At 40.3% G+C, this 14,954-nt stretch overlaps 1 protein-coding gene and 1 long non-coding RNA gene across 2 annotated transcripts; both read right to left on the reverse strand.

Moving 5' to 3' along the window:
- Positions 1–1,935: 1,935 nt before the first annotated feature.
- LOC139786811 (uncharacterized) lies at positions 1,936–14,938 on the reverse strand. Its single transcript, XR_011722423.1, has 2 exons — positions 13,873–14,938; positions 1,936–2,827 (listed from the first exon to the last, which is right to left on the reverse strand). It is a non-coding gene; the product is annotated as an uncharacterized lncRNA (long non-coding RNA).
- Positions 2,961–5,010, reverse strand: LOC139786810 (uncharacterized). The gene has a single exon (XM_071725925.1). It carries the CDS (start codon positions 5,008–5,010, stop codon positions 2,998–3,000), a length of 2,013 nt encoding a protein of 670 aa, XP_071582026.1. The 3' UTR covers positions 2,961–2,997.
- Positions 14,939–14,954: the final 16 nt, after the last annotated feature.

Here is a 14,954-nt window from a genome sequence, read left to right on the forward strand (position 1 = left end):
CTATCCTGAGCGCAGAGGAATTTAAGCGAAAAAGGGAAATCGTGGAGTTCGCAGGACGTAACACCCCCCGCCTTAGACAAATGTTGGGGTGTGTAACGCAACATTTGCAGGCCAATTGATTGAGAAACGATTACCGTTTTTCGCAAGCTTTTATCCTCCCTCTTTTTTTGTTTTCTTTTACTTTACGCCATTGCATAGATATGCGCGCTTTGTTTAAACTTTACTTACATGTGATACTAGATCGGTAGATTAAATAAATTTGTCTTTTCCTTTTATTTTATCAAGTAGTTAAGAATAGTAATTCTGTTTCATATGCACATGTAAACAAATAACAAGGGTACATTTATTTTTAACGCAATCAATTTTCTAATTTCTTAACGCTATTTGTAGTGCATGTGTTTTCTGTTAGCGTGAGGCTGCCCCTCCCTTCCTTTATGTGGGGTTTTATAGTCTTTGCCTAAAAAGTTTAAATAATTGTCTACGTGACTGTCGTCCGTCTCGAGGCGTCCCCTTTTTTGTGACAGTTTTTCAACCATCCCATGCGGCAGCCCCCAAAACTACCTGTGTTTTTTGTGTGCCTTGCTGGCTCGCTGACAATTTTTAATATATTTGTGACATATCACAGGCTTAACACTTGCCATTTAATTATAGCTGGATCGCTATGATCTCGTCTGGTTGGGCATGGTATCCTTATGGGTTAGATCGCCAAGGACGACGAGGGGCTAGCTGAATTTCGTCCAGCAGCCGCCTTGCATAGCAATGGTGGCAGGTTAATAAAATGGATGAAATTCCCGAACGGAATGACTCATCGGGGTACCGTTGGTAGTCGGCACATATTTTTGTTTAATTTGATTCGCGAGTTTTCTTTCTTTCGCATCAGTTAGTTCAAGGAAGGGGATGTGCCGGAGCCTCGTGCTTATTTGACAGTCAGGTGGCTATTATTTTTACTCTACTTGTATTTATGTTTTATTAGTGTGCCCCTTTTTCTCTTTGTTATTATTATTATTATTATTATTATTTATTTAGAAGAGAAGAAAAGCATCCCCACGCTATATATATATATATATATACACATTTTTTTCCCTTCCTTTTTTTTTTTTTTTTTACTACAATTATATACCTACGCAATTATATTTATTCAGAATCTTAAAAAGAAGGAGGCATAGGTAATAAAAGATTAATTCGTATGTGTCAAAATTAGGAGCGAAACTTGTTTATCGTGTAGGATACAATTATGAATACATAAGGTTATTATAAGCATAAAGTATAAATCAAAGTTTGTTACAAAAGTTTAGGATGATGTAAAACTTATGGAAGTGAGCGTCAAACATGTGGTAGAAGAAAGGAAAGTTGTTGCGATTTATGGAGTTGAAAGTATGATTAAGCTAACAAAGGTTGAGGGTTTAGCACGACATTTGCAATGGCAATTTTCCCTTTTTGCCGGTCAAATTTAATTGATGCCGGGGTTTAGATATCGAAAGGTTCGCAACCGTTTACATCCCTTGGTTTTTTTTAGAAAGAGGAAAGAAATAGGCGACCTCCAAAACCCCTTCCTTAATTCTTTCGTCTTTCTTTTACAATAGATATATGTATATATATATATATATACATATTTTTTTTTGTCTTTTTTGAACTATCGACGCATGTAATTATACTCATCTAGAATTTAAGAAATAAAGCCTAATTTATATAGATTATAGAGGTGAGAAAAAATTTTTATGATTGATACATATATTTTGCAACAGGCTATTATAACCGTAAAATATAAACCTATTACAGATCATAGATTTAGACTTAGATAAGAATTAAAAGTGAATGTGAAACATATGGCAAAGAAAGGATAAAATAAAATTTATTATGATTTACGGAATTAAAACTGTAATTAAAGTTAAATTTATTCGCTGGAGCGAGCGTAAAACCGATAATAAAGAAACAATTATAAAAGGAAAAAGAAAAAAAAGAAAAAAGAAAAATAAAACGCAAAATTTATAATAATGAGAGAACGTAAAATTAAGAGTCTAAAATTATTCGCTAGAGCGAGCGCAAAATTAATAATAAAGAAACAATTACGGCTTAGAAAAGGTAAACACAAAGAGAAAAGAAAAGGTTACAATAGACTCGCTCTAGCTTGCTCGTTGGGATTTTTTTTTGTTTTGTTTTTATAAATAAATGTAGGGGATAATCCCAGGGATGGCCACCACCTCTTCGAATTGGCTGTGCTGGGCACATCCCATTTGTACGAGCAATTGCGCCAGGTCTGGCGTCTCGTCTTCGTGCTCGGGCTGCGCTCGGAAGTCGATGATGGCGGCCTCGTCCTTGACCGGCAGCCGGATCTTGATCCATCCCTCTCTTTTTTCGACTAGGTGTTTCGTTAAGGCGATGGACCTACGGGACCATCGGAGTCTTCCTTCGAGTGGTCGGAGGTGGGCTAATCCACAGGGGATGGCCTGCCACTCTAGCTCGCGAAAGCGATCCTCGAGGGTGTATATCTCGAACATGGGCCGCTGGACAGCGCGGCCCCAATCTCTGAGGGCAACCGTAACCCGGTTCCCTCTTTCAACTCGGAGCACGAGGCCCCTCTGCCACCGTCTTCCCTCACGAACGGCGACCTCCATTTTGGGCACAATTTCGTCTGGCGGGAGATGGAGGAACTCACTCCTACGCATCATTCTCCGCGTTAGGTCCTCGATGAGCTCGTCGAGGTCTTCACGTGAATTCTCTAGATGGACCCACAGGAAGGTCGGGGAGTCCACCCGGATGACCTTTGCCTTGAGCGGGCCGCGGGTCAACAAGCTAGTGTTGATGCATTTGATTTCCATGGCTTCGGCTACAAGAATTCGTTGTTAGATTATCTGCATGTCGCAGCATGCGATTATAGGGGCAGGGCGTTAATGATAGATAATGAGGTGTCGTGCAATTCGTCCCCTTTCCCCTTGTGCCCCCCTTTTTTTTATTATTATTATATATATTTTTTTTTTTTATTATATTTTTTTTATTTTACCCTCTGAGTTCGAAAGTATAGGTACTCTCTTTCAAAGGTAGAGAAGGATAGGCGTGTTCCGATTTTCCGTTTGTTGACCCGACAGGCTGGACATTTGCCTGCCATTCAAGATCATGGAGTGGTGCGCTAGCTGACGCTCCTTGTTCCGGATCGTCTTTCGGAGCATTGGCATTTTTAGTTTTAGGCCTTGCCTGTCCCAGATGTAATAAAAGCTGAGTTAATGAATCCCATATTGCTCCTATTAGATATATTGACCACCCATATACTGTATGAAGAGCATATCCATGTACAAGTGTATCCAATATTAATTTAATGCCTCTTATAAAAAGATATATTCCAAGTAGGCCAGCGCTAATATTGCCAAAGATTAAAAATTTGCTCCAGAAATTTTCCCAGGCTGAGAGTGCAATTTTTTCGATTGAAGCTTCGTCGATTAGGTTGGCGAACGATCCTCCACTCAGCACGGTTGATTCTCCCATTACTCCTCTTGCTACGGTGTTAAGGACAGCGGGTCTCTCAGCGGGAAACATTATGTGATCCTTTAGATCTTCCAGATCCTTTTGTGTGTATATGCCGCTGGTAGCGAGTGCTCCAGGGCTAGTGTACTTCCAGGTAGTTTTGGTCATGGGTTTTATGACAGTAGGTGCTAGTGTTTCTATTGGCCTTGGCGTAATTTTATACCAAGAGTCTCCCAAAAGATACATAGGAGGTGCGAAAGAATTACAGTTAATTTGTGTTCCTTGCCGTAGTAGTACGTGTGTTTGAGGCGTTAGGAAGAAGGTCTTATTATTAAACATTACTGGGAGTTGCTCATAGCATTCTTGGGTGTGGACTAATTTTACCTCGACTGGAACGCATTTTATTATGTGGATTACTTCGCCTGCTAGAAGGGCCATATATCCAGGTCCCTTCATAAAATGATAGGCGAAGATGTCGGGAGATTGTGTAGCTATTGCTAAAGCGTTTTGCAACATCTTTAACTCAAGGTTACATTGTTGTAGTAAGATGTTCCTGTACAGTTGATTAATCTGGTTACGGATGTGCTTTTCTACGTAAACGAATTTCGAATTCATATAAGTAAAAAGGTCGAGATTTTCTACACGGCCGGTTCGTTTAGCGATGTCCATTTCAGGTGAGGTTTCCCAAATTACTAATTTTGGGTGTTCAGTTCGAATGAGCGAATATCCACACGCTAAGTCTCTCCCGGTGCTGGTTAAAGCAAAGACTGTATCGTCGGCATTCACAGTATAAGCGGTTTGAGAGTGCTCGTTTACGTTATCGATTACCTTTTCCGCGTAACCTCTATATAAGGTGCTATATGAAGTGAATTTACAGGAGTCATTAGGTATGGACTCCCAAAAGGTATCTCCTCCTTCTATATCGGTGCATCTGGCGGTACTAAAATCACAGACCACTCCTGATCTAAGTTGTATACGGTTAGTGTTTAGTTTAACGTTAGCTAAGTAATCTTGCAAGGTGATTGTGACAGTTGCCTGTACGAGAACATTTGTCCACGTTCCGTAAAGGTCTGAATAGGATCCTCCAGAACATTTTCCGTCGGCGTCCACAACGCCAGTTAGGATCGCCGGGCGACTGGTGGTCTGGTTAGATTTTAGTGCCACTATGTATGTTCCTTTAAATTCGAGAGTTCCATAATAATGCATTCGTATGCAGGCCTCCCTGGTTACTTCGTGTATATATGCGTATTTTCCATTTAGAACGTCCGAATTATGAGAAAACATTCCACATTTCCGGATCGTACGATCGATTTCTACTTTGCATTGTATCACTTTTACAGATTCGAATTCGTTGAGCTGCAATAATTGTATGAAGACTTGGCTAGAATTGACCTTTGGTAGTGGAATATCGCATTCTTCAACGTTTATTAATGATAAGGTTGTTAAATTGGTAGTTGGGGAAGTACAATCATATCCTATTATTCCGTAGGTTTGGCGTATCCATATGGTTATTATTAATATTGTGGTTACTCCTTTAATCCGGGGATCCATCTGAAATTTATTGAGTTGTTTTTATAGTATATTGTATCTATTTAATTATTCATTTATTTATTTATTTATTTATTGGTTTGATATGAGAAATTCGCAATCGGTTGGGGTGTACAACTCGGCTATTTTTCTTGATTCTGATTTTCACGTTGTTTTTATTCAGTATTTCTAAGATTTCATGAGGTCCAGTATATTGATCTCCAAATTTACCTGGTTTAGGCCCTTTTAGCAAAAACACGTGGTCTCCAGGTTTAAAGGTTCGAGGGTTAATTTTTTTGTCGTAGTGTTTCTTGGATTTGAATTTAGCTTCGACGACGTTTTCACGAGCGTTCGTCTGTATAGTGTGAAGCTGCGTGACGAGATTTATCAAATATTCGTTGTAATTTCCTAATTTATCTTCTGGAGCCAGAGGCTCGCTTGATGGAATCCTGGCTATTTTACCGAAAACTAATTCGTACGGGGTATGTTTTGTTGCTTCATGTATGCTGGTATTATAATTAAACATTGCAAGACTAATCCATCTATCCCACTGCTTTTGCTCATTTGCATATTGTTTAAGATATTCTCCTAATGCATGATGTGATCTTTCTAATGATCCGTTTGATTGAGGGTGAAAGGCAGTTGTGCGAAATTTGCGTATTCTGAATATCTTAGCAATCTTTCTCATTAAATCGCTAATAAAATTTCTTCCTTGGTCGGTCAATATTGCTTTAGGTGCCCCTAATACACAGATAAATCTGTCCACGAAGGCTTCCGCTATTGTTTCGGAAGTTTGATCTGGTAGGGGTACTCCCATGCAAAATTTAGTTAATTGATCTTGTAAGGTTAAAATATATTCGTTGCCTCTTTCGGTTTTGGACAGAGGTCCTACGATATCCATTGCTACCTTGTCGAAAGAAGATCCTGGTGTGTCAGTAATTATCATAGGTTGTTTAGTTTTTACTCGCACTAATTTTTTCAATTGACATTGTAAGCATTGTTGTATATATTGTTGAACGTCGGATTTTAAGTTCTCCCAATAATATTTATGTTTAATTCTATGATATGTCTTTGTAACACCTCGGTGTCCTCCGGTAGGCGAACAGTGCATTTCGCCGATTATAATAGAACGGAGATCTCTAGGAGGGTATTTAATTAATCCGTTACATATGATTAGTTTGGTTGTTGAATTAGTAAAATTTAATTGTAAAACAGATTTTATATTATTCCATGGTACATTGTTAACAAAATCTGTTTTTGCGATGCTGAGTGTTTCTAATTTTAGTCTGTCGGCGACGTCCTGTAAGTTTTTTATAACTGTAATAATCTGCGTTAGGGTCATTGTTGGGCCCTCCCGTTGTCCTTCACTGATGGGTAGTGCTATATGGTAATATTTTTTATACTTTACGGCCTTTGCTTTACCTAAGGTAAGCGGGCTCAAGCGTGGGATCTCGTTTCGTTCGAATAGCTTTTGTGATCCGGAATCTAATGGTTTTCCACTAGTGTCGACAAAGTATGCCACGTTATCTTTACGTAAAAATAGCAAATCGCGAGTTTCTATTATATTGCCTTTGAGTATTTGATTATCAATAATGGTGGATTTTATTCGTGGATTTTTATTTTTGTGAGCGGGGTCGTCAGATTCGTCTTTCTTATCGTCTATTTCATTATCTTCTATGTCACTTTCTTTGTCTGGCGGATCGTTTCTTTCTTCTATCTCCTCGATTTCATCTCCCTGATCCTGTGATCTTTCTTGCTGATCATGCATATTTTTCGCTGTCTGGCTTCGAGTTTGTATTCTATTATAATTAGGAGGATCGTGGACTAATGCTTTTTCTACAATTTCCGATTTCGGCGGCTCACGCAGTTCTTCCTGCGTAAAAGGTATAGAATCTTTGTTTCTATCAGGTGGATTATCGTTAGGTGGTAAATCTTCCATTTTTTCGTCATCTGAAAGGTATAGATCGAAATCCTCGTCCTCCTCCTCCTCATCAGATTCTTCTAACATTTTAGCAATTGTTTCTGCATCTCTGGGATCATTCGGATTTAAAAGCTTTTTATGATTAATTACGTTGCAGTCTGCTTCTTCGAAATTTACCGGGTTTCTTGACAAGGCATCGGCGTTAACATTGGTCTTGCCTGCTTTATATACTACGTCGTATTCGTACTCCGCTAATTTCAATCTCCAACGGAGAATTCTCATGTTTGCATCTTGTGCATTTTTGAACCAAAGCAAGGGTTTATGATCTGTAACTAGAGTAAATTTTCGCCCGTATAGATATGGTCGGAAATGTTTGACGCAATATATTATCGCTAAAGCTTCCTTTTCATAAGTGTCGTATTTTAGTTCGTTGTCGGTTAAAGTTCGCGACGCGTATGCTATTGGCCGATCTTTGTTTATTTCTCCTTGCGATAATATGCCCCCTACGGCAGTTCCGGAAGCGTCGGTAGTTAAAATGAAAGGTGTCGAAAAGTCGGGATATTGCAAGACTGGTTCTTCGCATAATTTCTGTTTCAACATTTCGAAAGATTCTTCTTGAACAGATGTCCAGTTAAAAGGCGTATCGTTTTTTAATAAATTTGTTAAAGGTTTAGCTAATTTGGAAAAATTTGGTATAAATCTTCTGTAATACCCTGCTAATCCAAGAAATTGTTTAATATTTTTCGGTGTTTTTGGCCTAGGGAATTGTCTTACGGCTTCCAATTTTTTTGGATCGGGTTTAATTCCATCGCTACTTATTATGTGTCCCAAGTACGCCACTTCGGTTTTTAAGAATTCACATTTATCTGGCTGTAATTTCAAATTAGCTTGGCGGAGTCGTTCTATTACTAATTTGTATCTTCTTTCATGTTCTTCTAACGTAGGAGCGGAAATAATAATATCGTCCATGTAGATAAATACACCTTCTATTCCTGTTAGTATTAGGTCCATTAGTCGTTGGAAAGTGGCGGGAGCATTCTTTAACCCGAAAGGCATTCTTACGAATTCATAATGGCCATTAGGAGTGGTAAATGCGGTTTTGTGGCTATCTGCAGGATCCATTTCTATTTGGTGAAATCCAGAGGCGAGATCACATACTGTGAAATATTTTGCATTGCCTAATTGATCAATAATTTCGACAATATTCGGTAATGGGTAGGCATCGCCCATAGTTTTTTCGTTCACACCTCGGAAATCTAATACCATTCTCCAACGTTTGTTTCCTTTTGAGTCTTCCTTTTTTGGCACTATCCAAATGGGTGTATTGTAAGGTGACTGAGAGGGTTTTATGATCCCTGTTTCGAGCAGTTCTCTTACCTGTTTATTTATTTCCTCCTTGTGGATTTGCGGAAATCTATATTGTCGAGTATTTATAGGTCGATCATCTGTTGTCGGTATTTGATGTCGCAACACATGAGTTGCTGTTAATTTGTCTCCGGGAATATGAAATCGATCTTGACTATTACTTATGAGTTTTATAACGCTTTTCCTTTCTTCAGTATTTAAATGCTCTAGTCGTAGCAATTTCGTAATCTCCGTAAGCCTATCTTTCTTAGGTTCTCCGGATGATACAAAACATTCACTTGAAATAATGTCATTAGTCGGTGCTTCTGACATTAGCTGATGTTGCTTTGATTTACGTTTATACCGGAAATTTTCCATTATTTTTTGGAATCGAGCTTGTGCGCAAGCCAAAGTTTTTGAAGACGGTTTACTTTTTCTGTTAATTTCATAAATCTTTTCCATATTAGGATTATATGATTTTACTCTTCTCATGAGTTCTCCAATAGTAACATGAGAAGTATTATTCTTATTAATATCTGCACTTTTTATGGGTATTCCAACCCTTGGAAATATTATTTTCTCTACATGATTTAAAGAGCTCTCAACTTTCGGCCCTCTTAAACAAAATTCTGTCGTATTACGTAGTGAGGTTTGGTTACTTCCCTCCTCGCAATCGACGGGAGTAGAATATATTAGAAGAGTCTGGAAATTTACCTCTGCAATTCTAGGATTATTTAAATCTTCTGGAGAGGTTTGGTAACCCCCTCCTCCCGAGATCTTGTTATTCAATATTTCAGGAGGGGTTTGGTAACTTCCCCCTCCAGGATTTTGGGAATCTTCTGGAGAGGTTTGGTAACTTCCCCCTCCAGAGATTTTGGAATTATTTAATATTTCAGGAGGGGTTTGGTAACTTCCCCCTCCAGGATTTTGGGAATCTTCTGGAGAGGTTTGGTAACTTCCCCCTCCAGAGATTTTGGAATTATTTATATTTCAGGAGGGGTTTGGTAACTTCCCCCTCCAGGATTTTGGGAATCTTCTGGAGAGGTTTGGTAACTTCTCCCTCCAGAGATTTTGGAATTATTTAATATTTCAGGAAGGGTTTGGTAACTTCCCCCTCCAGAGATTTTGTTATTCAATATTTCAGGAGGGGTTTGGTAACTTCCCCCTCCAGGATTTTGGGAATCTTCTGGAGAGGTTTGGTAACTTCCCCCTCCAGAGATTTTGGAATTATTTAATATTTCAGGAGGGGTTTGGTAACTTCCCCCTCCAGGATTTTGGGAATCTAGCATTTCGGGAAAGATTTGGAAACCTTCCTCCTGAATATCTAGATTAAGAGTTTTATCTGATTTCATACTTTCTCTCATAATTTTATTCTCATTTATAATCCCGTCTTCACTATTCGAACCTGCATAATTATTTTTATTTTCATTATTGATGTCATCTTTTGTTTCTTCTTCATTTGTTCCGTCAATTATTTTACAATAAACTTGATTATCCACTAAGTGTCGAGGGTTAATTTGCGTATTCGCAATTTCTTCTCGGTTATTATGCGTCTCCATATTTGACTCAGGATTGTCAAATAATTCGTTTAATGGTTAAGACGCAGGGTGGTACTTGAACTTCCACTTCTTCGTCCAAAGTACTTATAACTTTTAAATATGCCTTTCCGGAATTGTTTTCTACTATGGTATCTGCTAGATAAATCCCGTGGGCTATTTTTAATTTTGGTAGATATCCTATTTTTATTTCTGGATTTTCCACTCTTATAAAAAATAGAGATTCTGACCGCGGAAAAGCTGTAATAGTTTCCGGTGAGAGGAAAGGTATACTAATTCCTGATACGTTTAAGTGTCCCGTCGCGTAATCTATGTTTGAGGAAGTTTGCTGAAAAAAGTCGTTCCCTAATAGACCGGCTTGTGGAATCGGCAAATCATCTGACACTACGTTAAAAGTTACTGGCTTTTCAAAAAGTGGTAAAATAACCTCTCCGAGGGTATAAACGGGGTATTCATTTATACCGCTTAATTGCAAAAGTTTATTGTGATTGACTGTATTGTTATTTGATAAAAATTTTTCTTTAATTAAATTCGGGCCGGAACCGGTATCCAGCATAAGGGTAACGTGTGAAATTGGTTTACCGAAATCTACCTGAATAGTCGGCACGCGACGGTGTTTATCGAGATTTACGGTTACGGGTCGTATCTCTATTGATTTTTTGTCTATTGAGTTTTCTGAGATGTTGATGGGTGTGAGATCCGTTCGGACCCCTGCTGCACACCCGACTTCGAGGGGCCATTGGAGTTTTCCTGATTAATAATTGCTTGCCTGCGGTTATTACTCGCAATGCGTAATTCGCAATTTTCGAGGAGATGCCCTTCTCCTTTGCAATAACGACAAAATAATGAGGTTTTAGGTGTCGCGTTTTGTTCCATTTTATTTCGACAGTTTTTTGCGATATGCCCGACACCATTACAAATCTGGCAGACAATTTTCGGTCTGTTTGCCGTGTCGCGTTGTTCGTTTTGCTTTTTCCAGCAATTGTTAGCCGAATGTCCCGGTTTATCACACCATTGACAAATTATGGTCGGTTTACTCTGATTGTTAATAGTATTTGTTCTACAAGATTTAGCATCGTGACCGGATTTTGAACACAATTGACAAGTGACATGACTTTCTTGAATTACATTGACGGATCGTCGGGCCTGAGGGTCGCGGAGGCGACATTTGTCGGCGCTATGCCCGCGTTTTTTACATATCTGACATATGAGAATTTCGGTTCCAAGATCAATTTTATTATGAGGTTGCGGCGAAGGCTGAGTTAATTTCCTACAGTTAGAGGCTGAATGTCCCTCTTTATAACAGATCTGGCAGGTTTCCCGCAAACGATTAGTGTTCGATGTTTTGCCTGCAAGATTACCTTGACCCTGTCGTAAATCTGTCATTTCGTACAGCTCTCTTTCTATTCTCAATGCGTCGGCCACAGTGGCTTGGACATCCAAATTTCTTGTCACTCTTTGTTCAATTTCCGGTTTCAACCCTCTAATGAAACATTTACACATGTCCCTTTCTAAAGAGGCTTTAATATTTTGACCGGGAGCGGCAGCATGTCCTGAATTTTTATGTGCTTCTAGTATCTGTTTTCCCAACAATTTGACCCGATTCGCGTAAGTTACTACATCTTCCTCTATTTTTTGATAGATGCAACCTAACTCTCCTTGTAATTGATAAATATTTTTAGCAGCGCCATAGACTTGTTCTAAATATTTTGTTAACGAGGCTACCGTATCGAAATCTTGATCTTGTATGGTACGACGAGCTTCGCCTATAATTCGGGTTCTGATTATTTTAGTGAATTGAGATTCTGCCTCAGCGGGCAGCATAGCTTTCGCTTCCTCGCATCCCTCGATAAAATATGTTAACGGAATATTTTTTCCGTCAAAGAAGGGAACGGCCTCTACCGCGTATTTTAATGTGGCGAAAGGGTTAGCGTGGGCCATTGTTCCTGCGATGCTTATAAAAGAATTATACTGATCTTGCCGCACAGGTAGTATTGTTTTATCCCAGGAATCAGAAACGCGAAGGGTGAAATCGGACGCGTCGGTTATATTTGATTTGTCCTCCGCGGTCTCGCCAACGTTTGGGGTGAAAAGTTGTCTAGGTGCTGATTTAATGTTAGGAAAGGGAGTGGATGTATATGGTGTAGAGCTAGGTATAATTTTGCCTTGATTCTCTAGGGCTTGTTTATAGAGATCGTCAACTTGATCTTTATCAGATTTTGACCTCGTATTCATCACCACTCTCGAAAAATCACACTTAAATCCCGGACGAGCCCCCAATTTTTAAGTTCTGTTACGTCCAACCCCGGGATTAGTATAAGAAAATCTGGGAAAGCGAAGGAAAGGCTAACCAGAGGGGTCGGGGTAAGGAAGGACGCAACTAGACGCTTAAGAATACTGCTCGCAGGTACGCGCTCTGAGGCGCGTGGCGCGAGCCGAACGCACTTTTATGACTCTGGAAGGGTCAGGGTCCGCAGGGACCCTAGGACGCCTTCCGTGAGCGGTGCGATCGTCGGTCCTTTTTTAAATCAAGGAATTTAATCCCTTTAACTTAGGATCGGACCTCGTGCGATTTCGAGTGGGAGATGGGTGGTAATTGAGGTCTTAAATTAAAGAAAGAATGGAGATGTCTTTAACATAAGTAATTATATTTATTTGACATAAAAAAAATGTTATTTAGTATAAAAAAAAAATATATTTATAAACTAGGGGTTAGTGTAAAATGTGTATATGTATATAATGGAGAGTTGGTATGCGCATTCTTCGCGGGTATAACAAAAGTGCGGGGCGATCGGGCAGGACCTTTTGAGGGGAAATCTATTTGCAAGTGGACATCCTGCCCGCTATTATTACATCGAGATCGGGATTGAATAGCATAATGATTTGGTTAGGTGTGGGTGCGGTGTTTATGAGTACTTGAAACTAATTTAAGTCGACATTAAGAACTAAATATAAAGAAAAATTTGGGGAGTGAAAGCAGAGGGACAAGAATTTATGGATAAAAAAAAATAATAATTGTCAATCTAGGGTCACTATTTCGGGACCGACCATTTCCTCGTGGGTGTCAAGGGTCGAGGCGGTCGACGGAGTCGGGGATGGTCCTCGGGAAGAGGAGGGGGAGTGGGGAGGTTCGAGGAGGGTGGCGGGATCGGGGTTGACGGGGACCACGCGAAACGGGGCCACGCGACAAACAGGGCGAGAAGATGGGGGGAAAGGGCGAGAAGGCAGGACGACAGGGCGAGAAAGGGGGAAAACGGGGCGATTCTGCTGTGAAGAACAGGGTTCTTCTGTAAAAGCTGGGGGAGGGGGTGGAGTGGCGAGTCGCGGAGGACCTGCGTTGATCGATTCCTGCGGGATGTCAAGCTCCCTTCGTCCCCGCTTGTTCCGACGATTCCTTTCGTGTCTCGCGGCGTTTTTCGACCTCTTGTGGGTGGGACAGCCCGAATCCACTACAAGTTAGCGGATTGTTAAATATTAAAGTCCTTTAACTGTGGGGAAGTCACCTCGGGTTTCGGAGATTAAAGAAATCAAAAGAATACCTCGAATCCACTGACGAGTCAGCTAACTCGAAATAATAGAGAGAGATTATTCCGAGCCCACCGAAAAAATCGGCTAACTCGGAACAACGAAGGGAGATTATTCCGAGTCCACCGAAAAATCGGCTAATTCAGAACAATAGAGACTATTCCGAATCCACCGATAAATCGGCTAATTCGGAACAACGAACAGAGATTATTCCGACTCCACCGAAAAATCGGCTAATTCAGAACAATAGAGACTATTCCGAATCCACCGATAAATCGGCTAATTCGGAACAACGAACAGAGATTATTCCGACTCCACCGAAAAATCGGCTAATTCGGAACAATAGAGATTCCCCCGAATCCACCGATAAATCGGCTAATTCGGAATAGTGAAAAGAATTGGAGGGTTGGAAGGGTTAATGTTTAATGTTTAACCGAGGGACTTCCCGAACGCGTGAGTGTTCGAGTGAATACAAAAGGGGTAAGATAATGATAAAAGGGGCCCGATATCAGTATGTGAATAGGTATGTAGAGGACTTACTTCTTGGTGCTGATCGAACTAAAGTAGAACAGCTGAATCTTTTTGAGCCCCGTGGGTAACTAGCTGGATCTCTTTGGGCCCTGTGGATAGCCTCTCGTCGACACTCGGTGAGTTTAAGTCCACGCACAGAATTTAACTTAAAACTTGAGATCGGATTTGAATGTGATAGTGTTCGTAAACGGAAGAGAGGCGAAGTAAATTGAACTGGGCCGAAGAGGTGAACCGTCAGAAGAGAAGCTGAACTAAGAGAGCAAGTGCTGCGATGTCGAGATTTATATAGGAAAGTTCTAAGGATGGGAAGGGTGAATCGCGTGTGGGATGTGTCAGGTTTTCATTTTGGGAACTTCTGGTTGGAGGGATGTTTCTAATTTTTGTCTGAAGGATTTCTTATTGGGCGAGATGTTTCTCATCCAAGAGCTAGATTCTTAAGTCTTTGCCTATCCTAGAAGTTTAGAGACGGTTGTCGATTTTTCCGACTGTTCATTGGCGAGTCTTCTCGTAAGGCCCCCACTGCCTTATTGGGGGTGCAACCCATCGCTTCCTCCAGTGACTCACTTGTTTTTCGGTTAGGTTTCTCCTTTATTAGGGTTTCTTTTTTAGTGTTGACGGACGATGCACACCTCTCAATCTTAAATGCAAGCAAAAACTCCGCCACGTGTATTTACGGACACGTCTCAGGCTTTGTTTCCGCTTGCCGGAAACATCGTACGTGCATTTTGAAAGCTCGCTTGATGCAATAAAGATCTTCATCAACCCATTAAGGCCCATTTGGCGCGTCGAGTCGCCAGGTTTACATTCTTTCAGTTTTAGGCCTGACAAAGCCGATGAAAATCCTGTTACGTATGCCCCGTCCGTCACTAATTCGTCATTTGGAAGGTTGCGTTTAAGCGCCTAGGTAAACAGATACTTTACCCTTATAAAAAAAAAGGAAAAGGAATGTGCAAGGATCAAGGCTCACTCGTCGATCGACAACCGTCCGTGCTTAGTTTACCTTATCCTAATCTTAACGGCTATCCTGAGCGCAGAGGAATTTAAGCGAAAAAGGGAAATCGTGGAGTTCGCAGGACGTAACACTTAATACA

Source organism: Temnothorax nylanderi, unplaced genomic scaffold (assembly GCF_030848795.1).
Source record: "Temnothorax nylanderi isolate EJ_2023f unplaced genomic scaffold, tnyl_v1.0 TNYL_tig1154_pilon, whole genome shotgun sequence".
Classification (NCBI taxonomy): domain Eukaryota; kingdom Metazoa; phylum Arthropoda; class Insecta; order Hymenoptera; family Formicidae; genus Temnothorax; species Temnothorax nylanderi.